The 24671-nt window shown below is 48.3% G+C and overlaps 1 protein-coding gene and 1 non-coding gene across 4 annotated transcripts in view; both read left to right on the top strand.

Annotated features, from left to right (window-relative positions):
• SRCAP (Snf2 related CREBBP activator protein) overlaps positions 1 to 24671 on the top strand; it is a 41828-nt gene that overhangs the window by 6006 nt on the left and 11151 nt on the right. For 2 of the 3 annotated variants that reach the window (XM_030797965.1, XM_030797973.1), the window contains exons 4-25: positions 257 to 508; positions 3365 to 3550; positions 3763 to 3903; positions 6025 to 6247; positions 6363 to 6640; positions 7268 to 7361; positions 7513 to 7602; positions 8089 to 8259; positions 8350 to 8672; positions 8777 to 8954; positions 9182 to 9318; positions 9716 to 9885; positions 10023 to 10215; positions 12434 to 12570; positions 12661 to 12847; positions 16244 to 16413; positions 16761 to 17026; positions 17237 to 17524; positions 18170 to 18334; positions 18611 to 18796; positions 19011 to 19277; positions 19630 to 21128. In XM_030797965.1, coding sequence (XP_030653825.1) covers positions 257 to 508; positions 3365 to 3550; positions 3763 to 3903; positions 6025 to 6247; positions 6363 to 6640; positions 7268 to 7361; positions 7513 to 7602; positions 8089 to 8259; positions 8350 to 8672; positions 8777 to 8954; positions 9182 to 9318; positions 9716 to 9885; positions 10023 to 10215; positions 12434 to 12570; positions 12661 to 12847; positions 16244 to 16413; positions 16761 to 17026; positions 17237 to 17524; positions 18170 to 18334; positions 18611 to 18796; positions 19011 to 19277; positions 19630 to 21128 — 5601 coding nt within the window. The remainder of the gene's footprint in view (positions 1 to 256; positions 509 to 3364; positions 3551 to 3762; positions 3904 to 6024; positions 6248 to 6362; positions 6641 to 7267; positions 7362 to 7512; positions 7603 to 8088; positions 8260 to 8349; positions 8673 to 8776; positions 8955 to 9181; positions 9319 to 9715; positions 9886 to 10022; positions 10216 to 12433; positions 12571 to 12660; positions 12848 to 16243; positions 16414 to 16760; positions 17027 to 17236; positions 17525 to 18169; positions 18335 to 18610; positions 18797 to 19010; positions 19278 to 19629; positions 21129 to 24671) is intronic. The other variant, XM_030797982.1, reaches the window with a different exon arrangement.
• On the top strand, positions 7050 to 7179 carry LOC115831908. The gene has a single exon (XR_004027402.1). It is a non-coding gene; the product is annotated as a small nucleolar RNA SNORA30/SNORA37 family (small nucleolar RNA).

Genomic DNA, 24671 nt, shown 5'->3' with positions numbered 1-24671 from the left:
GCTTGCAGTGAGCTGAGATCGCACCAGTGCACTCCAGCCTGGGTGACAGAGTGAGACTCCTATCTCAAAAAAAATAAAAAAGTAAATAAAATAAAATAAGACTTTATCCCGAACGTTTGTGTTTACGAAAATAAGGTTTATACCTTACTCTACACAGTTTTTTTGTGTGTGTGTGAAGATCAAATGAAATAACGTGCCTAAAACACTGAGCATAGTGCAAAGCCTTTATTTTCTCCATCATTTTCCTCTTTTCTAGATGGTGTCGGACGGCATGACAGGCAGCAATCCTGTGTCCCCTGCCTCATCCAGTTCCCCAGCCTCTAGTGGGGCAGGCGGCATCTCCCCGCAGCACATAGCTCAAGATTCTTCACTAGATGGACCTCCAGGCCCCCCAGATGGTGCCACAGTGCCCCTGGAGGGGTTCAGCTTATCCCAGGCTGCTGACCTGGCTAACAAGGGCCCAAAGTGGGAGAAGAGCCATGCCGAAATCGCAGAACAGGCCAAGCATGTACGTATTAGGAAGGCTCATGAAGATTCTTGGGAGTTATCTTCTCTAAACTCCCACGTCCTCTTGAGTATTTTATGTTTCTTTTCTTTTTTGTCATGGATTTAGGGTATAGGTTCTGCCTTAATGTATATGATCGTGAGCAAATTGCTTGAATACTGAGTCTCATTTTCCTTGCTGTAAATAAAATAGGAATGATATAATAGTTTATAGGTTATTAGGAGGTTTAAATTATAGGAGCAAGGCCAGGTGCAGTGGCTCACACCTGTAAACCCAGCACTTTGGGAGGCTGAGACAGGCAGATCTCTTGAGCCCGGGAGTTCAAGACCAGACTAAGCAATGTGGTAAAACCCCATCTCTGTAAAAGTACAAAAAATTAGCTGGACATAGTCGCACGTGCCTGTAGCAGTCCCAGCCACCCAGGAGCTTGAGTTGAGAGGATCACCTGAGCCCAGGGTCAAGGCTGCAGTGAGCCATGATGATGCCACTGCACTCCAGCCTGAGCAACCGAGTAAGATCCTGTCTCAAAAAAAATGAAAAGAGAAAATAGACACGAAAGCACTTTGTAAAGTGATGCTCTTAAGATTTACTGGTTTCTACTTATTTCTGTCCTGCAGTCTGTTACATTTATCCAGTGGTAAGTGTGGTCTCTGGGCCAGCAGCATCAGCATCACATGGGAACTTACTAGAAACACAAATTCTCTGCCGGGCATGGTGGCTCATGCCTGTAATCCCAGCACTTTGGGAGGCCGAGGTGGGTGGATCACCTGAGGTCAGGAGTTCGAGACCAGCCTGGCCAACGTGGCAAAACCCCATCTCTGCTAAAAATACAAAAATTAGCCTGGCATGGTGGCGCAGGCCTGTAGTCCTAGCTACCCAGGAAGCTGAGGCAGGAAAATTGCTTGAACTGGGGAGGCGGAGGTTGCAGTGAGCTGAGATGATGCCACTGCATGCCAGCCTGGGTAACAGTGAGACTCTGTCAAAAAAAAAAAAAAAAAAAAAAAAAAAAAAAAAATCGCAAATTCTTGGTACCCCTCACCCACCGACCCATTTGAAACTATGAGGGTAGGGCCCAGCAATCTGTTTTTAGTTTTTATTTTTATTTTATTTATTTTTTTGAGATGGAGTCTCGCTCTGTCGCCCAGGCTGGAGTGCAGTGGCACGATCTTGGCTCACTACAAGCTCCGCCTCCTGGGTTCACAGCCATTCTCTTGCCTCAGCCTTCTGAGTAGCTGGGATTACAGGTGCCCGCCGCCACGCCTCGCTAAATTTTTTGTATTTTTAGTAGAGATGGGGTTTCACCATGTTGGCAAGATGGTCTCGATCTCTTGACCTTGTGATCTGCCAGCCTTGGCCTCTCAAAGTGCTGGGATTATAGGCATGAGCCACTGCACCTGGCTGCAATCAGGTTTTTTTTTTTTTTCTTGAGAGGGAGTCTCAGTCTTTTGCCCAGGCTGGAGTGCAGTGGCATGATCTCGGCCCACTGCAAGCTCCGCCTCCTGGGTTCATGCCATTCTCCTGCCTCAGCCTCCCGAGTAGCTGGGACTAAGTGCTCGCCACCATGCGTGGCTAATTTTTTGTGTTTTTAGTAGATAAGGGTTTCACTGTTTTAGCCAGGATGGTCTCGATCTCCTGACCTCGTGATCCGCCCGCCTCAGCCTCCCAAAGTGCTGGGATTACAGGCGTGAGCACAACTTGTTTCTAAAAGTCCTCCAGATGATTCTGGTGCCTGCTCAAGTTTGAGAGCAGCTGGTCTAATATCCACGTCTTTCTTGATGTTTCCTTCACTGTCAGGCCATTTAGTCCTGTCTCGTCTCTGGCTGTCATTTTCTCTGATTTAGTTTTTATCAGGAGAGAACAGAAATAACAAAGGCAGAGGCTGGGTGCAGTGGTTTTCGCCTATAATCTGAGCATTTTGGGAATCCCAGGCAGGTGGATTGCTTGAGCCCAGTAGTTGCAGACCAGCCTTGACATTGTGAAACCTCGTCCCTACAAAAAATACAAAAAAATTAGCTGGGCATGGTTGCATGTGCCTATAGTCAGTCTCAGCTACTTGGGAGGCTGAGTTGGGAAGATAACCTGAGCCTAGGCAGCAGAGTGAGATCCAGAAAAATCTCACTCAGATTTCTGAGTGAGATTCAGAAAAATAAGGCAGTTGTCCTGAATTTTTTGAGTCATCTCTGTCAAAAAAATTCTAAATGCTTTTTTTATAAAAGACAATCAGTGTAGAAACTTTAGTAGAAATGACCACTCTTTTTTACACCTAATCAGTGTTAAACACTTCATGTATAACGTTTCAGTATTTTTTACATAAACATACACATTTTTACAAAAGTAGTATTTTTAAAAACAACAGTGTGTCAGTTGGGCATTGTATAATTCTAAGCTTAATGCATCATGAACATACTCTGAGTACATAGAATTCTACAATGGTGATGACTGCTTGTATCTAGAATCAAGAGGGAAGTATGTGTTCCCTACTCCTCTGGGAAGCTCCCCTGGGGATATGATTTCCCAAGTCTCTCCTATGTCTATGGGGTGTGGAGATTGTGTTAAATAAGGGAAAGAGCATGAAATTTGCTGTCTGGAGTCCTCAGACCTATTTTTGATTCCCATTTTCTATTCCTAGCCGTGTGATCTTGGGCAAATCACTTAATCTCCCTGATCTTTTTTCCCTCCTCATCTTCCTGATCTTTTTTCCCTCCTCTGAAGAGAGTATGATACCTGCCTGTAGGTTTGGTATGTGGACTAAACATAAGCATAACACACTCAGCCCCCTTAGTGCTCAGGAATTCAGCTGTGGCAGTGAGATGGAGTGTGCATTTAGAACGGTTGATTGATCTGGCTCTCCCTGATTAGGAGGCCGAGATCGAGACTCGGATTGCTGAGCTGCGGAAGGAGGGTTTTTGGTCACTGAAGAGGCTGCCTAAGGTGCCAGAGCCCCCTCGCACCAAAGGTCACTGGGACTATCTGTGCGAAGAGATGCAGTGGCTCTCTGCTGACTTTGCTCAGGAGCGCCGTTGGAAACGGGGTGTGGCCCGGAAGGTAGGTCTTCCACTGGGACTGTCTTCCTTTTCCTTTTCAGGTCTGTTCCTTCCCTTGAAGGGTGGGTTAGTTGGAAGGGGACCAGACAGAATGGTGTAGGCATTAAGAGGCACTGTTGATTTTCCAGATTCCTTGGCCTTGATTATTTTCTTTGCCTTTGGGTGAGGAAGTCTGGCTTTGAGTGTTTTCTCCCTGGGTCTTCATTCCCACAGGTGGTGCGCATGGTGATCCGGCACCACGAGGAGCAGCGGCAGAAAGAGGAACGGGCCCGGAGGGAGGAGCAGGCCAAGCTGCGTCGAATCGCTTCCACCATGGCCAAGGATGTCAGGCAGTTCTGGAGCAATGTGGAGAAGGTAGACAGTGGGGATCAGGAGAGGAAAATGGCCTTGGATTAGATTGGTAGATGGCATGGTAGTAGGAATGATCGAGAAACTTCTTGAGGGAGTAAATATAATTTCAGGCAACTCTAATGACGTTTATGTTTGGATAAAAAAGTATAGTGGCAAAATATGGGTCCTGCCTTTGGGGATTGTTAATAGTTCTCCTTGACACCTCTAGGCCATCTGTCCCTTACAGAGTATTTAGCATGTGTTTACTGAAATGTATTTGTGCCACTTAGCACATGCTTAAATTCCGTCAAAGTTCCCACTGCCCGTATAGTAAGTTGTAATTATTTTTTAAGTACTACCTGGATTCTGTCTATATTTTCGCTCTTGCCTCCTGCCATGTTCTTTCCTTCTCCCTTCCACTCCATACCCACCTTTCTTTTGTATATCTCTGGCCATTTACACATAGACTTTATGCTGCTGGGAATGCCTTTTTCCTCATGTGTACTTAGGGAACAGCTACCTATTTTTTAATTGTCTTGGACAGAGTCTTGCTGTGTCTCCTAGGCTGGAGTGCAGTGGTACGATCACAGCTCACTGCATCCTCAACCTCCTGGGCTCACGCGATCTTCCTGCCTCAATTTCCCAAGTATCTGGGACCACAGGCGTGTGCTACCATATCTTGCTAATTAAAAAAATTCTTTTTAATTTCTTTTTTTATTTTATTTTATTTATTTATTTTTTTTTGAGACAGAGTCTCGCTCTTTCACCCAGGCTGGAGTGCAGTGGCGCAATCTCGGCTCACTGCAGGCTCCACCCCCCGGGGTTCACGCCATTCTCCTGCCTCAGCCTCCCGCGTAGCTGGGACTACAGGCGCCTGCTACCTCGCCCGGCTAATTTTTTGTATTTTTAGTAGAGACGGGGTTTCACCGTGTTAGCCAGGATGGTCTCGATCTCCTGACCTCGTGATCTGCCCGCCTCGGCCTCCCAAAGTGCTGGGATTACAGGCGTGAGCCACCGCGTAATTTCTTTTTTTAAATTTTTTTGTGAAACAGAGCCTCGCCCCGTCACCCAGGGCAGTGGTGCAATCTTGGCTCACTGCAACCTCTGCCTGTCCCAGGCTCAAGTGATTCTCCTGCCTCAGGCTCTGGAGTAGCTGGGATTACAGGCATGTGCCACTATGTCTGGCTAATTTTGTAATTTTTGTAGAGACAGGGTTTTGCCTTGTTGGCCAGGCTGGTCTTGAACGCCTGACCTCAGGTTATCCACTCGCCCCAGCCTCTCAAAGTGCTGGGATTATAGACGTGAGCCACCGCACCTGACCTAAAAATATTTTTTTGTGGAGACAAGGTCTCGCTGTTACACATCAAGCTGATCTTGAATTCCTAGGCTCAAGCGATCCTCTCGCTTTGGCCTCTCAAAGTGTGAGCCACCATGCCTGGCTTCACCTACCTGTTTTTTTTTGTTTTTGAGACGGAGTCTTGCTTTGTTCCCAGGCTGGAGTGCAGTGGCGCAATCTGGGCTTACTGCAACCTCTGCCTCCCAGGTTCAAGCGATTCTCCTGCCTCTGCCTCCCAAGTAGCTGAGTTTACAGGTGCCCACCACCACGCCTGGCTAATTTTCTTTTAGTAGAGATGGGGGTTTCACCATGTCAGTCAAGCTGGTCTCGAACTCCTGACCTCACGTGATCCTCCCACTTCAGCCTTCCAAAGTGCTCAGAATACAGGCATGAGCCACTGTGCCTGGCCCACCTACCTATTTTTTGAGATCCAATTCCAGCTGGGTGTGGTGATGCATGCCTGTAGTTCCACCTACGTGGGAGGGCAAGGCAGGAGATCATTTGAGCCCAGGAGTTTGACACTAGTCTGGCCAACATAGTGAGACCTCATTCTCTTTAAAAAAAAAAAAAAAAAAAAATTCCATCTTCAGATTGCAAACCTTCCCTCCACCTGAGGCGAAGCTGGCTCTTCTTCCTGCATGCTCCCTTTGTGCTTCCTTTAGACCATAGTAAGCCCCTAAGGTTATTTAGTTTTAGTCTCCAAAGAGACCAGTCCAGGATCTGGTTAAAGAAGGCGTCCCTAAACATTGGGTAAAAGTACATAAATAAATGGTTATCTTGGTGAGCAGTCCCTTTCACATCTGTGGCAGGTGGTGCAATTTAAGCAACAGTCCCGGCTTGAGGAAAAGCGCAAAAAAGCCCTGGATCTGCATTTGGACTTCATTGTAGGGCAAACTGAAAAGTACTCAGACCTTCTGTCTCAGAGCCTCAACCAGCCATTAACCTCCAGCAAAGCAGGCTCTTCCCCTTGCCTCGGCTCTTCCTCAGCTGCCTCCAGTCCTCCACCCCCTGCTTCCCGCCTGGATGATGAAGGTGTGTGTTCTCTTTGGCCCTGTTACTCTTCCTCATGTACCCTTTCCAGAGCTGAAAAACCCACCCTGTGGCTTGCAGGGCCCGTGGACTTTGTGACCTTGTTCTCCTGCTATAGATGGGGACTTTCAACCCCAAGAGGAGGAGGAAGAGGATGATGAGGAAACCATTGAAGTTGAAGAACAACAGGAAGGCAATGATGCAGAGGCCCAGAGGCGTGAGATTGAGCTGCTTCGCCGTGAGGGAGAATTGCCACTGGAAGAGCTGCTCCGTTCCCTTCCCCCTCAGCTGCTGGAAGGGCCTTCCAGCCCCTCTCAAACCCCCTCATCTCATGATAGTGACACCCGAGATGGGCCTGAAGAAGGTGCTGAAGAAGAGCCCCCTCAGGTGTTGGAGGTATAGGCAGAAGGAGCAGAGGGAGGGTTCAAAGGGGGAGCAGAGGGAGAGGTTCAGGGTCTGAGTTCTGGGCTATGAGGTTGGTTATGAGTTTTAGGAGTTCTACTAGTAATGGACATTTGGGCTCTTCTCTGGGGATGACTGGGGAAGAATCTGTTTGGGGCAAGTTGCATTTTGTGATTGGCAGGTTTTGGCGCTATAGTGGAAGAGCGTATTGCACTTTACTCTAAATTGCTTTGTGGTCTTGAGAAAGTACTTGCTCTGACCGTTACTTGCCACTTCTCTGAACGTGCCCTAATGTTCCCTTATTGGCTTATAGGTTGGAAGCTGGCATGTTACCCTTAAGTCTTTTCTGTTTCTCCATATGTCTCAAGTGCATGGGGAAGTGTTGGGTGCCTTTATTTGTTACCTGGCACTTTTCACAGGTCCTTCCCCAGGCAGTGGGGCCAGGATTTGGTAGCTGGTGCTGAGAGAAAACCCTTGATTGTATTCTTGCCCTGGGATTATACCAGTGGCAACTGTCACTCAGTGGGACAGAGATTCTCCTGTGACATCTTTTTCAAGTTTGCGCCATTCTTCTGCTACTCTAACCTTAGACCCTTCCCTTTTTTATCTTTTGCCATACAGATAAAGCCCCCACCCTCTGCTGTCACACAGCGCAACAAACGGCCTTGGCATCCAGATGAAGATGATGAAGAGTTTACTGCCAACGAAGAGGAAGGTCAGGGCTGTTCTGTTTGTCCTATTGCCCCTTACCCCTTGAATGAATTGTCTGGACCTAACCTTTCAGGCTTTCTCATCTGTTTCATTTGGACTGTGTCCTGTGCCTCTAGTCTCTTTCCCTATTAATCTTGCTTCTGTCTCTTTCCTAGCGGAGGATGAAGAGGATACTATAGCAGCTGAGGAACAGTTGGAAGGGGAGGTGGATCATGCCATGGAGCTGAGCGAGTTGGCTCGAGAAGGTGACATTCACCAGACATTTTACTAAGTGTCCACTTGGTGTTTGCCCTGTGCAGTACCAAGGATAAAGAGATGAATAAGGCACTTCGTATCCACCCTGGAGGAATTCCATGTCTAATGACTAAGACAGACTTGTAAACCAATAATGATAAATAGAAAGTGATGAGTGCTTATGACAGAAGTTTAAATGGTGATGTGGGAGTGAAATGGAGGGAAGAGCTAATGTAGGAAGATATTGGCCGTATTTGACCTGGACCTTGGGAGGCTCACCAGGTTGATAACGTTCTTCCCAATTCCCATGGTACTTCCCCCAGGTTGTGGGGCTTGGCTTTGCTAGCTGATGCTGAAAGTAAGCTCTTTTGCCTCCCCTCAGACCTGGGCCTAGCAGTATCTACAGAGACCTAGGTAAAATTAACTGGTACCAGTCAGACCTCCTCTTCTCCCTCCCCTCAGAGCAACCAAAAGCTTCCCTTTTATTTCTCTTCCAGGTGAGCTTTCCATGGAGGAGCTATTGCAGCAGTATGCAGGAGCCTATGCCCCAGGCTCTGGGAGCAGTGATGATGAGGATGATGAGGTTGATGCTAATAGCTCTGACTGTGAACCAGAGGGGGCTGTGGAAGAGGAAGAGGCTCCTCAGGAGGATAGTAGCAGTCAGTCAGGTGAATATGTGGTCATGAAGCAGGAGCTGGGGAGGGTGGCCATTGGAGGAGCAGGTATGGTGAGCAGTAAGCCTTGGTCTTATGCTTTAGACTCTGTGGAGGACCAGAGTGAGGATGAGGAAGATGAACATTCAGAGGAGGAAGAAACAAGTGGAAGTTCAGCATCAGAGGAATCTGAGTCTGAAGAGTCTGAGGATGCCCAATCACAGAGCCAAGCAGATGAAGAGGAGGAAGATGATGATTTTGGGGTGGAGTACTTGCTTGCCAGGGATGAAGAGCGGAGTGAGGCTGATGCAGGCAGTGGGCCCCCCACTCCAGGGCCCACTACTCTAGGTCCAAAGAAAGAAATTACTGACATTGCTGCAGCAGCTGAAAGTCTCCAGCCCAAGGGTTACACGCTGGCCACGACCCAGGTATCCCCAGGTTCTGGCCTCTCCTTTCTCATGTCTTGACTTTCTCATGTCCCCACGACAAACGCCTCATTTCCATTGTGTTACCTATTTTTCCTCTCTGCCAGGTAAAGACGCCCATCCCCCTGCTTCTGCGGGGCCAGCTCCGGGAGTACCAGCACATTGGGCTAGACTGGCTGGTTACCATGTATGAGAAGAAGCTTAATGGCATTCTTGCTGATGAGATGGGGCTTGGGAAGACGATCCAGACCATCTCTCTGCTTGCCCACTTGGCTTGTGAGAAAGGTAAGTAGGCAAGGCCCCTTCCCTAGTCTAGCTCCCTGGGAGCTTGTTCAGTGATGACTCCAGCTTCATTGACTTGCTTTATTGACTCTGGTCATTAATTGTATAGAGAGGACAGTGTAGGTGCTAGGATTCCTAGGAAGGGCCAAAGGGTGGTCAGGGTTACAATTGAGGAATCAGAACCACAGAATTTACATTTCCTTACCATCTCTCATTTTTTTGCCAAACAGGTAACTGGGGTCCCCATTTAATCATTGTTCCCACCAGCGTGATGTTGAACTGGGAGATGGAGTTGAAACGTTGGTGCCCCAGCTTTAAAATCCTCACTTACTATGGAGCCCAGAAAGAGAGGAAGCTCAAGCGGCAGGTTCGATCTTTCATGTGGTCACTTTCCTCCCGTTGATGCCTCCTTTATTTTTAAGCCCTTTCCTCAGGTGAATTCCTTTCCCTCCTCTTTTCTTTTTTTTTTAAAAAAATTTTAAATTGTTTGTAAAAATAAAGATGGGGTGTCACTATGTTACCCAAACTGACCTTGAACACCTGGGCTCAAAAGATCCTCCCACCTCAGCCTCCCAAACTACTGAGACTATAGCTGTGAGCCACCGCACCCAGGCCCTTCCTCTTTCTGTCGCTCCATTCTTTTGCTGGGACTTTGTCTTTTCTTCCAACCTGATTACTGTCCTTTGAGGAGTTTAGCATGTCTTCCCTTTGCTCTCTTTTCTTTTCATCCCACTATCTGCTACTTTCTGTCTTCGATCCCTCAGGGCTGGACCAAGCCCAATGCCTTCCATGTGTGTATCACGTCTTACAAGCTGGTGCTGCAGGACCACCAGGCCTTCCGTCGCAAGAACTGGCGCTATCTCATTCTGGATGAGGCGCAGAACATCAAGAACTTCAAGTCACAGCGCTGGCAGTCACTCCTCAACTTCAACAGGTGGAGATGGAGATGGGGATTCATGGGAGGGTTGACTTGGCTAGAAGGGAGGGCTGCCTGTGTTGAGGAATGTATCAGAATGCTCAGAAGGTTGGGAGCTTGCTGACCATCCTCTCTCTGATTCTCTGTCTTTGCAGCCAGAGGCGCCTGCTCCTGACAGGAACTCCCTTGCAGAACAGCCTCATGGAGCTATGGTCCTTGATGCACTTTTTGATGCCCCATGTCTTCCAGTCTCATCGCGAGTTCAAGGAGTGGTTCTCTAATCCCCTAACTGGCATGATTGAGGGCAGCCAAGAGTATAATGAAGGTCTAGTCAAACGCCTCCACAAGGTAGGGCCTGCAGCAGTTTCTCAGGGTATTGGGAATGGTAAGGAATCATTCCTGAGCACCTGGGCAGTGCCCAGGAAACCCTTGGGGAGAGGGAAGTCAGTGCCAGGCTGAACTCCTTTGTCAAGCTCCAGTGTTCTAGTGACTAACCCATTGCCAGATTGAGTGACCTTATCTTAGTCATCAATTCTGTTTTTTTTTTTTTTTTTTTTTTTGAGACTGAGTCTTGCTTTGTTGTCCAGGCTGGAGTGCAGTGTCGCGATATCCACTCACTGCAAGCTCTGCCTCCCGGGTTCACACCATTCTCCTGCCTCAGCCTCCCGAGTAGCTGGAACTATAGGTGCCTGCCACGAAGCCTGGCTAATTTTTTTTTTTTTTTAAAACGAGTTCACTCTGTCGCCCAGGCTGGAGTGCAGTGGCGTGGTCTTGGCTCACTGCAACCTTTGCCTCCCGCGTTCACGCCATTCTCCTGCCTCAGCCTCCTGAGTAGCTGGGACTAAAGGCGCCCACCACCACGCCTGGCTAATTTTTGTATTTTTAGTAGAGACGGGGTTTCACCATATTAGCCAGGATGGTCTCGATCTCCTGACCTCATGATCTGCCTACCTCGGCCTCCGAAAGTGCTGGAATTATAGGTGTGAGCCACTGCGCCTGGCTTTTTTATTTTTTATTTTTTTGAGACAGAGTCTCTCTCTGTCATCCAGGCTGGAGTGCAGTGGCGTTATCTGGCTCATTGCAACCTCCACCTCCCGGATTCAAGGGATTCTCCTGCCTCAGCCTCCTGAGTAGCTAGGGTTGCAGGTCTGCACTGCAATACCTAGCTAATGTTTGTTATTTTTAGTAGAGGCGGGTTTTGCCATGTTGGCCAGGCTGGTCTTGAACTCCTGACCTCAAGTGATCCGCCCTGCCCCCCTTGGCGTCCCAAAGTGTTGGGATTACAGGCGTGAGCCACTGTTCCCAGCCTGTTTTTTGTTTTTTTTTAATGGTGATGTTTTTGTCCTTACTGTCTTTGAGTAGAATGGTACTGCTGATTGGTCCCCGCTTGGATTTCTTCAACTTCATATTGTCGGTGTTTTCTCTCTCTAGTCTCCTTTGGCTCTTCCTTTTTCGCCCAGCTTTTAAATCACAACATCTTTCAGCATTCTGATCTTTACTTTTTTGTCTTCTCAGTCTACATATCTCACAGGCCTACTCATTCCTAAGGCTTTGACTATTTCTTATGTGATAAAGACTCTCCAGTCTGTACTGAAATTCCTTGACTTTCTAGATCACTTGACCTGTATTTAAACTTCTGATTTGGTATCATTAATTGAGAGTTCCTCTTGAACTCAACACTGTTCTAAGCCGGACATCTCTGGCCTTATAGCCTGTTATTTCTACTTCATCTTGGTCAATCACTATCATTTGGTAAGCTAAGCTAGAAAACAGGAAGTCAGCCGGGCGCGGTGGCTCACGCCTGTAATCCCCAGCACTTTGGGAGGCTGAGGCAGGCGGATCACGAGGTCAGGAGATTGAGACCATCCTGGCAAAAACGGTGAAACCCTGTCTCTACTAAAAATACAAAAAATTAGCCGGGCGTGGTGGCGGGCACCTGTAGTCCCAGCTATTCGGGAGGCTGAGGCAGGAGAATGGCGTGAACCCGGGAGGCGGAGCTTGCAGTGAGCTGAGATCGCGCCACTGCACTCCAGCCTGGGCGACAGAGCGACTCTGTCTCAAAAAAAAAAAAAAAAAAAAAAAAAAAACCAGGAAGTCTTCCTTAACTATTACTTTTCCTTCATTTACCTCCGTTCCTTTACTTCTTCCATGTCACTGTAGACATGGATGACTGTGTCCTGTTCGATTTTATCTTCTGAGATTACAGATTTGCCTTTTGTTTTATCTCCTGTCAAGGCCACAGGTTTTGTTCTCCTCATCTTCTAGATTTGTTTGCATCATCTTGTAAACTTACAATCACTCCTCAAAATCTAGTTTGAGTTTTCTATCCTGTGTAGTTGGTCTGCCCACAGTGCTTCCTTATATCATTTCCTGTGCGTGGTATCATTTTGTGTCTGTCTCCTTCAGCAGACAGCAGATCCCTTGAGGGCTTGCAGTTGACTCATCTTTGTGTGGTTGGTGTCTGATATGGTGTGCTGTATGGCTCCATTAGTGTTTGCTGAGGGGCTTAGGCTGGGGCTCGGTGCCTGAGTTCTCCTGTTTAGCCTCCCGCTTAATTTGCTTTTAGGTTTTGAGGCCTTTTTTACTGCGCCGTGTTAAGGTGGATGTTGAGAAGCAGATGCCCAAAAAGTATGAGCATGTTATCCGCTGCAGGCTCTCCAAGCGTCAACGCTGTCTCTATGATGACTTCATGGCACAGACCACGTAAGGGAGGAAGGAGGGTGGGCCCTGGGACTCGAGATTGGAGTGTAGGTGGCTGTTAGGACGTCCCATTTATTTTTCCTCTTTCCCCAGAACTAAGGAGACACTAGCCACAGGCCATTTCATGAGCGTCATCAACATTTTGATGCAGCTTAGAAAAGTTTGCAATCATCCAAATCTGTTCGACCCTCGACCGGTTACCTCCCCTTTCATCACCCCAGGCATCTGCTTTAGCACCGCCTCTCTGGTGCTAAGGGCCACAGATGTCCACCCCCTCCAGGTAAGTATGATTCCATTAATATGAAATGTAAAGGTTATTGGCATTACCCCAACTGTGTACCTCTTTTTGTTAGACTGGGGTCTGTCTTTTGCATCCTCATTACTCCCGTATCATTCCCTTAGTTTTATTATATTCTAGCCATGTGACTTAACGATGGTTCAACTTAATATTTTTTTGACTTCACTGTGAATTTATCAGGATGTAACCCCATCGTAAATTGAGGAGCATCTGGACTTAGAATGATTCAGCTTACAATTTTTTACTTTTTGATGGGCTTATCAAGGGTATTAAAGGGTATTAAATTCTTGACTTGCTGAGAATTTATTGGAATGTAACCTCATTGTGTAAGTCCAGGAGCATCTGCATCACATTTTGTTTATCCACTTATCTGTCAGTGGGCACTTGGATTCTTTCCACCTTTTGTCTCTTGTGAATAAGGCTGTGAACATAGGTGTACAAATATCTCTGCTTTTTATTTTGGGTATTTACTTAAAAGTGAAATTGCTGTAACATATGGCAATTCCATTTTTGCATATTGGGAAAACCTCCACACTGTTTTCCATAGTAGTTGCATGTTTTATGTTTCCACCCTAGCAGGGCATAAGGGTTCTAATTTCTCCACATCCTTGCCATTACCTGTTACTATTTCTTTTTTTTTTTAAATTACACCCATATTAATGAGTGTGAATTGGTATTTCATCGTGGTTTTGGTTTGCATTTCCTTAGTGATGAGTGCTGTCAAGGATCTTTTCATGTGCTCATTGGCCACTTGTCTATATTTTTGAAGAAATGTCTATTGAAGATTTGTTAATTTTGGGTGTTTGTGTGGTGGTTGTTAAGCTGTAGGACTTCATTATATGCTTTGGAAATTAACCCATTATCAGATGTATGACTTGCAAATATTTTGTCACATTCCATGAGTTGTCTTTTCACTATGTTGATAGTGTTTTTTGATGCACAAACACTTGTTTTTGGTGGGTTTTTTTTCGAGACAAGGTCTGTCTCTGTCACCCAGGCTAGAGTTCAGTGGTATGATCATAGCTTACTGCAGCCTTGAACTCCTGGGCTCAAGTAGTCCTCCCGCCTCAGCCTTCCAACTAGCTGGGACCACGGGTATGCACTACCAAGCCTGGCTTATTTTTTTCTTTTTTTTTTTTTGAGGCGGAGTCTTGCTCTGTCCTCAGGCTGGAGTGCAGTTGGCTCACTGCAACCTCTGCCTCCCAGGTTCAGGCAATTCTCCACAGCCTCCCGAGTAGCTGGGGATACAGGCACACACCACCACACCCAGCTAATTTTTATATTTTTAGTAGAGATGGGGTTTCACCATGTTTCCCAGGATGGTCTTCATCTCTTGACCTTGTGATCTGCCCACCTTGGCCTCCCAAAGTGCTGGGATTACAGGTGTGAGCCACCGCACCTGGCCCTGCTAATTTTTTTTTTTTTTTTTTTTTTTAGTTTTCTTGAAGAGATGGTGTCTCGCCATGTTGCTCAGGCTGGTTTCAAACTCCCGGACAAGTAGCTGGAACTATATGCGTACACCACTATGCCTGACTGATTTTTTTATTTTTTATTTTAGTTTTTTTGTAGAGATGGGGTGTTGATATGTTGCCTAGACTGGTCTTGAACTCCTGGCCTCAAGTGATCCTTCCGCCTTGGCCTCCCAAAGCCCTGGGATTATAGGCATGAGCTACCACACCTAGTTTTAAATTTTTTTTTTTTTTTTTTGGAGCGGAGTTTTGCTCTTGTTGCCCAGGCTAGAGGGCAATGGCACAATCTTGGCTCACTGCAACCTCCGCCTCCCAGGTTCAAGCGATTCTCCTGCCTCAGCCTCCCGAGTAGCTGGGATTATGGGCATGCGCCACCATGGGCAGCTAATTTTTGTATTTTTAGTAGAGATGGGGTTTCGTCATGTTGGCCAGGCTGGTCTTGAACTCCTGACCTCAGGTGATCTGTCCACCTCGGCCTCCCAAAGTGCTGGGATTACAGGTGTGAGCCCCCGCGCCCGGCTTTTTTTTTTTTTTTTTTTTTTTTTTTAAGGTGGAGTCTCACTCTGTCGCTCAGGCTGGAGTGCAGTGGTGCAATGTCAGTGCACTGTAACCTCCATCTCTTGGGTTCAAGTGATTCTCCTGCCTCACTCCCAAGTAGCTGGGACTACAGGTGTGTGCCACCACTCCCAGCTAATTTTTGTATTTTTGGTAGAGATGAGGTTTCACCATATTGCTCAGCTGGTCTCGAACGCCTGACCTCAGATAATCTGCCCGCCTTGGCCTCCCAATGTGCTGGGATTACAGGCGTGAGCCACTGCACCTGGCCCCCAGTTTTAAATTTTGATGTAGTCCAACTTATCTATTTTTTTCTTTTGTTGGCCGTGCTTTTGGCATCATATCCAATAAATCATTGTAAAATTGGCATCTTTGACACTGCATTGTGTTGTTTCTACTACTTTTTTTTTTTGAGACAGAGTCTTAACTCTGTCACCCAGGCTGGAGTACAATGGTGCAGTCTCAGCTCACTGCAAACTCTGTGTCTTGGGTTCAAGTGATTCTCGATTCTTGTGCCTCAGCTTCCTAAGCAGCTGAGACTACAGGTGTGCACAACCATGCTGGTTGTATTTTTAGTAGAGATGGGGTTTCACCATGTTGGCCAGGCTGGTCTCAAACTCCTGGCCTCAAGTGATCTGCCCACCTTGGCCTCCCAAGGTAGTAGGAGTACAGGCATGAGTCATGGTGCCCCGCCTATTATTTGTTTTTTTACTTTATTTTTTTTGTTTTTTTGAGACAGAGTCTCGCTCTATCACCCAGGCTGGAGTGCAGTGGCATGATCTCGGCTGACTGCAAGCTCCGTCCCTCCAGGTTTAAGCAATTCTCCGTCTTAGCCTCCCGAGTAGCTGGGATTACAGGCACGTGCCACCACGCCTGGCTAATGTTTTGTATTTTTAGTAGAGATGGGGTTTCACCATCGTGGCTAGGCTGGTCTTGAACTCCTGACCTCGTGATCCACCCGCCTTGGCCTCCAACCATGCTGGGATTACAGGCGTGAGCCACTGCACCCAGCCTTTTTATTTTGGAGTAAGGGTGTACGTGTGCAGGTTTCTTACATGGGGTATATTGCACGATGCTGAGGTTTGGCGTACGATTGATCCTGTTACTCAGGTTGTGAGCATGGTACTCAACTGGTGGTTTTTCAGCCCGTTCTCCGCCACAGTCGTTTCTGGCGTGTATTGTTCTCATCTTCATGTCCACACGTGTTTAGCTCCCACTTATGAGTGAGTACATGTGGTATTTGGTTTTCTGTTTCTGTGTTATTCACTTAAGGATAATGGCCTCCAGCTACATCTGCGTTGCAAAGGATGTGATTTTGTTCTTCTTTATGACTGTGCTTTCTTTCTTGTGGCAGCGGATAGACATGGGTCGATTTGACCTTATTGGTCTGGAAGGTCGTGTCTCTCGATATGAGGCAGACACATTTCTGCCCCGGCACCGCCTCTCTCGCCGGGTACTGTTAGAGGTGGCTACTGCTCCTGACCCCCCACCCCGGCCCAAGCCAGTCAAGATGAAGGTCAACAGGTACAAGGACTAAGGAATGAGGGGATTGGTTCCTAGAATAAGTGGCTGAAAGCTGCTCAGAGGGGCCTGGGGTGGGAAGAAAAGGGCGCAAACGTGGAGGGAATCAGGGAGAGAATAACTAGAAGAGGGTACTGGGATGCGCTTCTGTGTTAGTCACTTTTTCTCCCTTTCTCTCTGTTCGGTGCTTTCTGATTATCTTGAATTCCTATTCCTCTTTCTCCCTTGGGTCTCTTTCCTTTTCTTTGCTTTTATAATCTGCCTCTCTGTTTCATTTTCTTCTTTTCTTTGATATTGCTACCCCTTATTCTGCTTCTCTCCCTACCCACTCCCTTAATTTTTTTTCATAGGATGCTGCAGCCAGTACCTAAGCAAGAAGGCCGGACAGTGGTGATGGTGAACAACCCACGGACGCCCCTGGGCCCTGTCCCAATTCGACCTCCTCCAGGTCCTGAGCTCTCAGCCCAGCCCACCCCTGGCCCAGTCCCCCAAGTGCTGCCAGCACCACTGATGGTTTCAGCCTCACCTGCCGGGCCCCCGCTTATTCCTGCATCTCGGCCTCCTGGCCCTGTCCTCTTGCCTCCACTGCAGCCCAACAGTGGTTCTCTCCCCCAGGGTGAGTTGAAAGGGAGCCAAGGATGATGCGTGGTGCTTCAGAAAGGTTGTTCAGACTGAGGAAGAAGTAGTGAAATTAAAGGGTTTGAGGAGCTGGGCTGGGGACAGGGGTCTAGTATTTGATGGGTTGGAAGGGAGTATGGAGGCTTCTGGGACCAGGCTAAGGCTTTAGTCAGGGTATATCTGACAGGTGTTTGCTTTGTGTCTGCAGTGTTGCCATCCCCCCTGGGGGTCCTGAGTGGGACCTCACGGCCTCCCACGCCAACCTTGTCCCTAAAGCCAACACCACCTGCCCCAGTTCGCCTGAGCCCAGCCCCACCTCCAGGCTCCTCTAGCCTGTTGAAGCCCCTGACAGTGCCACCAGGCTACACCTTCCCTCCTGCTGCTGCCACCACCACTTCTACCACCACGGCAACTGCTACCACCACAGCAGTGCCAACTCCGACTCCTGCACCACAGCGCCTCATTCTATCTCCCGATATGCAGGCTCGCCTGCCCTGTAAGTTCCCAGGGCTCTGTGGTGAGGGACTTGAGATGGGAGGAAAGCTCAGGACCATGAGAGCATCAAATTTTAGGCAGCTGGGTCAGGCATGATGGCTCATGCCTATAATCCCAGTGCTTTGGGAGGCCAAGGTGGGAGGATTGCTTGAGCCAGGAGTTTGGAGCTGCAGTGAGCCATGGTTACGCCACTGCAATCGTGAGCAAGACCCTGTGTCAAAAAAAATTGAGGCAGCTAACATATGTTAGGCATTATGCTAGACATTGTTAGATCATAATTAAGAGCCCTTAAGAAATTGACATAGGGAGATGACACATAGATGAATAAATAGTGGTAAGCCTCGCAGTAGAAAAGTATTTGGGGTAAAAGGGCAGTGTAGACCAGATGGTGGTGATTAGCTCAGTCTGGTGGCAGGCCATGTTAGAGGATATAAAGGAGATTGCTAAGCAAATGGGATTGGAAGGAGTAGCACATGAAAAGCTCAAAGGCTATAGGTGGAGGCTGAGTTTGTTGGGACATGGTAAATTGTGGGAAGGGCTTAGTTGTTTGAACTGGACACTCGGGGGAGAGTGTGCTTCATGGGTTCTGTGAAGTGGTGTTGAGCGGGATGAGCCTTGTGTACAATAAGGCCTTCTCTGTTTTTAGCAGGCGAAGTGGTCAGCATCGGGCAGTTAGCCTCACTGGCACAACGTCCAGTGGCTAATGCAGGGGGAAGCAAACCTCTCACCTTCCAAATCCAGGGCAACAAGCTGACTTTGACTGGTGCCCAGGTGCGCCAGCTTGCTGTGGGGCAGCCCCGCCCGCTGCAAAGTAGGTAAAACCCACCCCCTGTCCTGCCTTTTTCCTCCTCTTCCCTGTCTCTTTGTTTTTGTGACTTTTTTGAATGTCAGCCTTTATGTTTCTTTCCCAAGCTTTTGGTGGGTGGGGCCAGCGGGTATGGTTGGAGGGATCTTGGATAAAGACAGGGAGGAGGTCATTCTAGAGAATTTATTCCCTCTCTGTTCTTTCCTTCTCTTCTTGCCTTGCCTCTGTCCTCCTCAGGCTGATAGCTGCTTCTCTCTCTCTTTCTCTCTTCCCTTAACCCAGGGAATGTGGTGCACCTCGTGTCAGCAGGGGGGCAGCACCACCTCATCAGCCAGCCTGCCCATGTGGCCCTCATCCAGGCCGTGGCCCCGACCCCTGGCCCTACCCCTGTCTCTGTGCTGCCTTCTTCGACCCCCAGCACCACCCCTGCCCCTACTGGCCTCAGCCTTCCGCTTGCTGCTAACCAGGGTGAGGCTCCTGGCCTTCCTACTTAGCCCTTGCTGGCCTTGGTCCTTCCAGGCATGCGCTGGGCTACTGTCTGTCCAGCCTTCCCTCAGTGTTGTTTTCCCTTGCGAATATCTATGATACCTGTCTGCCACCTTCTCCTGCCCCTGGACTTCTTCCATTCTTTGGGTCTTTTGTTTCTTTTCTACCTTCCTCTCAGTGTAGCTTCCTCTTGCAGTGCCACCAACCATGGTGAATAATACAGGCGTGGTGAAGATTGTAGTGAGACAAGCCCCTCGGGATGGACTGACTCCTGTTCCTCCATTGGCCCCAGCACCCCGGCCTCCGAGCTCTGGGCTTCCAGCTGTGTTGAATCCACGCCCCACGTTAACCCCTGGCCGGCTACCCACACCTACTCTGGGTACTGCTCGAGCCCCCATGCCCACACCCACTCTGGTGAGGCCTCTTCTCAAGCTGGTCCACAGTCCTTCACCTGAAGTCAGTGGTGAGTCCAGGTGGCTGAGGCCAGAAGTCCTTGCCAGGAATGGAGATGAGATGGGGTCGCCTCAAGGTTTCTTAGTTTTAGTACAGGTTTTTTCATATCAGCGTACTGCCTTGATTTGTAGTGGGCCCCAGAAGTGGGCTGCCTGAGCCCTGACCTAATTTCAAGATACATTTGCTGGAATCTTGGAGGGGAAGAAAATCTAGTTGTCAGATTACTTGGATGTTTGACTTCATGTTGTGGGAGTGAATGCCTTCTGGGAAATGGGGAGCTTGGGGGTAAGGGAAAGGTGGGACAGGGAGTAAAGAGGGTCAGGAAAATAATTCTGGGGCTAACTCCTCCTCTCTCTCCACAGCTTCAACCCCCGGAGCTGCCCCCTTGACCATCTCTTCTCCTCTCCACGTGCCATCCTCACTCCCTGGGCCAGCCTCTTCTCCAATGCCAATTCCCAACTCCTCTCCCCTTGCTAGTCCTGTGTCCTCTACAGTCTCAGTTCCATTGTCATCTTCACTCCCCATCTCTGTCCCCACCACACTTCCTGCCCCAGCCTCGGCTCCACTCACCATCCCCATCTCAGCCCCCTTGCCTGTTTCCGCTTCGGGCCCAGCTCTGTTGACCAGTGTGACTCCACCATTGGCACCTGTTGTCCCAGCGGCTCCTGGACCTCCCTCCTTGGCACCATCTGGTGCTTCCCCGTCAGCATCAGCCTTGACTCTAGGTTTGGCCACAGCTCCATCCCTGTCTTCGTCTCAGACACCTGGTCACCCTCTGTTGTTGGCTCCCACCTCTTCACATGTTCCAGGGTTGAACTCAACCGTGGCCCCAGCATGCTCACCTGTCCTGGTGCCAGCTTCAGCTCTGGCCAATCCTTTTCCGTCAGCACCAAATCCAGCTCCAGCTCAGGCTTCCCTTCTGGCTCCAGCATCTTCTGCATCTCAGGCTCTAGCCACCCCTCTGGCTCCTATGGCGGCTCCACAGACAGCAATTCTGGCTCCTTCTTCAGCTCCTCCTCTGGCTCCTCTTCCGGTCCTGGCACCATCTCCAGGTCCTGCTCCTGTCCTGGCTTCATCACAGACTCCAGTTCCAGTTATGGCTCCATCGTCTACTCCAGGAACCTCTTTAGCCTCAGCTTCACCGGTACCAGCTCCAACCCCTGTGTTGGCTCCATCATCAACTCAAACTATGCTACCAGCCCCGGTTCCGTCACCTCTCCCGAGCCCGGCTTCTACGCAGACACTGGCCCTAGCCCCAGCTTTAGCACCCACTCTTGGAGGCTCATCTCCATCTCAGACACTCTCTTTGGGAACGGGGAACCCCCAGGGACCCTTTCCAACTCAGACATTGTCATTAACTCCAGCGTCATCCCTGGTACCAACTCCAGCCCAGACACTGTCTTTGACACCAGGACCACCACTGGGTCCAACTCAGACGCTGTCTCTGGCTCCAGCACCCCCTCTGGCTCCAGCTTCTCCGATGGGCCCAGCCCCAGCTCACACGCTGACTTTGGCTCCAGCATCGTCATCTGCTTCACTCCTGGCCCCAGCTTCAGTGCAGACACTGACCTTGAGCCCTGCCCCAGTTCCTACCCTGGGCCCAGCTGCAGCTCAGACCTTGGCTCTGGCCCCAGCCTCCACACAGTCCCCAGCTTCCCAGGCATCTTCCCTTGTGGTTTCGGCATCTGGTGCCGCTCCCTTGCCTGTCACCATGGTATCCCGGCTGCCTGTTTCCAAGGATGAGCCTGACACACTGACATTGCGCTCTGGTCCCCCCAGCCCTCCCTCCACTGCTACCTCGTTTGGTGGCCCCCGGCCTCGACGCCAGCCCCCCCCACCACCTCGTTCCCCTTTTTATCTGGTAAGTTTTACTTCCTCAAGAGGGAACAGAAGTTGAGTTTCTTTGGAGTGTTGGTAGGGTGGATGGAACAGTGATGTCACATTTAACCTGGTGAATTACAAAGCTTAATGTTATGGACCAAGTACTTGAGTGACATTTGGACAAGTCCCTTCTCTTCCCTGGGCGTGTACCTCATGATCTGCCTGCCTCAGCCTCCTGAAGTGTTAGGATTACAGGTGTGAGCCACCACGCCCGGCCTCTTTTCCCGTTTTTTAACCTGCACGGTAATAAATGGGCAGTAAAAGGAACTCTTCTCTGTCCCTTTTATGATTTCTGGTAGCTGTTTCTTTCCTGTACTATGTATATAGGCCCATGTCTGTGTAGTAGTTGAGTTAAACTCACAGTTACAGCTTAAGTAACCCAGAACTAAGGAGAAGGAAGGTCCAGTGGGTCCCTCCAGGCCCTCTGGCTTTTCCCCACTGTAATCAGAGTTGCTGCTTAGTCTTTGCTTCACGCCTACTCCCCCACCTTCCACCAGTGCCATTGACTCCACCTTTGGTCTTTACCTGACCAGCCGCTAGGTTGGTCCTGGCTGGTTGGAAGTAAAGAGTAGAGGGATTGCCCTGCAAGTAGATAATAGCTTCTTGCCACTTGGTTTTTTTTGTAACAGTTTGTGTTATAAATCATATACCATTCAATTTACCCATTTAAACTGTGTAATAGCTTTTTTTTTTTTTTTTTTTTTTTTTTTTAATACAGATGGGGGTCTCACACTGTTGACCAGGCTGGTCTCGAATTCCTGGCCTCAAGAGATCCTCCCATCTCGGCCTCCCAAAATGCTGAGATTGTAGGTGTGAGCCACCATGCCTGGCCCTAAACTGTACAATAGGTTTTTAATATATTTATAGGGTTGTACAATCAACACAATCAACTTAGAACCTTTCCACGGCCCCAAAAAGAACCGCAGCACCTGTTAGCCAGCATTCCCCAATCCCTCCATCCCTCCCAGTCTTGAATGACTACCATCCTACTTTCTTATCTCTCTAGTTTTGCCTATGGAGTCATAATGTATAATGTGTGGTCCATTGTGACTGGCATCTTCCACTTAGATTAATGTTCTTTGAAGTTTATTGTGTTATAGTATATATCAGTACTTCATATGTTTTTATGTTGAATAATAATGTATGAATATCACATTTTATCCTTCCTTGAGTTGATGGAAACGTGTGTTACTTCTGCTTTATGGCTGTTATCAACAATGCTGCTGTGAACATTTCATGTACAAGTTTTTGTATGGACAGGTGTTTTCAGTTTCTGTTAGATACATACTGAGGAGAAGAATTGCTGGGTTATATTGTAACTAGGTTTTAACTGTTCAAGGAACTGCCAGACTTTTCCAAAGTGGCTGCAGCATTTGACATTACCACCAGCAGTCTGTGAGGATTCCAGTTTCTCCACATTTGAGCCAATACTTTTTGGTTTTTTTTTGAGGAGTATTGCTCCATTACCCAGGCTGGAGTGCATTGGCACGATCTTGGCTCACTGCAACCTCTGCCTCCTGGGTTTAAGTGACCCCACCTCAACCTGCCTCGTAGCTGGGATTACAGGCATGTGGCACCATGCCTACCTAATTTTTTTGTATTCTTATTATTTTATTTCTGAGACAGAGTCTTGCTCTGATGCCCAGGCTGGAGTAAAGTGGCACCATCTGGGCTCACTGCAACCTCTGCCTCCCAGGCTCAAACGTTTTTCCTGTGTCATCCTCCCGAATAGCTGGGACTACAGGCATGGCATCACCACACCCGGCTAATTTTTGTATTTTTAGTAGAGATGGGGTTTCACCATGTTGGCCAGGCTGGTCTCGAACTCCTGACCTCAGGTGATGTGCCTTCCTTGGCCTCCCAAAGTGCTGGGATTATAGACGTGAGCCACAACTGCACCTGGCCAGATTTTTTTGTATTTTTAGTAGAGATGGGGTTTACCATGTTTGCCACACTGATTTCGAATTCCTCACCTCAAGTGATCTGCCTGCCTCAGCCTCCCAAAGTGTTGAGATTACAGGTGTGAGCCATCATGCCCGGCACATCATCACTTACTTTGATTATAGCTATCCTGCTAGGTGTGAAGTAGTAGTTCATTGTGATTTTGATTTGAATTTTCCTGTTGGCTAATGTTGAGCTTTATTTCATGTGGTTGAAATACCATGTTGGCCATTTGTGTATCTTTGAAGAACTGTCTGTTCAGATCTTCTGCCCTTTTGTAAGAGTTCTTTATATATTCTGGTTACAGATCCTTTTTCAGACGTATGGTTTACAAATAGTCTTTTTTTTGAGACAGTGTCTCACTTTGTCACTCAGGCTAGAGTGCAGTGGCACAGTCTCCGCTCATTGCAGCCTCCTGGGCTTAAGTGAACCTCCCATCTCAGTCCTCCAAGTAGCTGGGACTGTAGGCTTGTGCCACCATGCCAGGCTACTTGTTTGTTTCTCTTTTTGAGACGGAGACTCACTCTGTCACCAGGCTGGAGTGCAGTGGTGCGATCTCGGCTCACTGCAACCTCCGCCTCCCAGGTTCAAGTGATTCTCCTGCTCAGCCTCCCAAGTACTTGGGACTACAGGCTTGCACCACCATGCCCAGCTAACTTTTTTGTAATTTTAGCAGAGATAGGGTTTCATCATGTTGGCCAGGATGGTCTTGATCTCTTGAGCTCATGATCTGCCCACCTCGGCCTCCCAAAGTGCTGGGATTATAGGTGTGAGCCACCGCGCCTGGCCCTTGTTTGTATTTTTTGTAGAGATGGGGTTTTGCCATGTTGCCCAAACTGGTCTTGGAATAGGAGGCTGAAACCATCCACCTAGGCCTCCCAAAGTGCTGGGATTATAGACTTGACACTGCTCCTGGTCAGATTTTCTCTTTTTGCTACTATTGGGAGCTAGCCTCAAAAGGAACTAGCTCTTTGAGTTTATTGGTTTTTCCGTCTGCTAGGACACCTTTTTTCCCTCACTTAGAGCACTTCAAGCCAAGAGGTGAAACTTGGTAGTAGTCAGGAAGGAGATTTGGAACACTCCTCTTTTCACAACTATCTCCTGGGGTCTAGCCTCCCTCATTTGTTCATTTTGTTAACAGATAAATGTATTGAGAGCTTAATTGTGCTAGTTACTGAGTGATTATAGTGAGCAAGGCACAGTTCATGTTGTATGGGGCCTACCGCGTAGTGGATAGATGTTAGTCAAATAATCATACAAATGTGTAACTACAAGCATAATAAGTGATTACAAAGAAGTTTTTCAGACTGTGAAACTGGAAGCACAAAGATGGGAAAGGATTAGGTCAAAGTCATCCAGGTCTCCTCACTGCTGGGTTGCCCATTTTCTGTCTCAGAGTGATGAGACCCGGATGTCTGGTTTAGCTGTTCCCATTCCACCCCATTCCAGTCTGGCCCTTGGCAAAAACCTGGTCTGGATTTGATTGGCCTCTCTGTATCCTGGTCAGTGATTTGAAGAAGGCTATAGTCCTGGAGTTGAGTGTTACATAGGAAAATACCCACAAATCGTCCATTCTATAAAC

Source organism: Nomascus leucogenys, chromosome 2 (genome assembly GCF_006542625.1).
Source record: "Nomascus leucogenys isolate Asia chromosome 2, Asia_NLE_v1, whole genome shotgun sequence".
Taxonomy (NCBI): Eukaryota; Metazoa; Chordata; class Mammalia; order Primates; family Hylobatidae; genus Nomascus; species Nomascus leucogenys.
The sequence above is the reverse complement of the archived record's forward strand: the minus strand, read 5'-3'. Positions and strand labels throughout refer to the sequence as shown.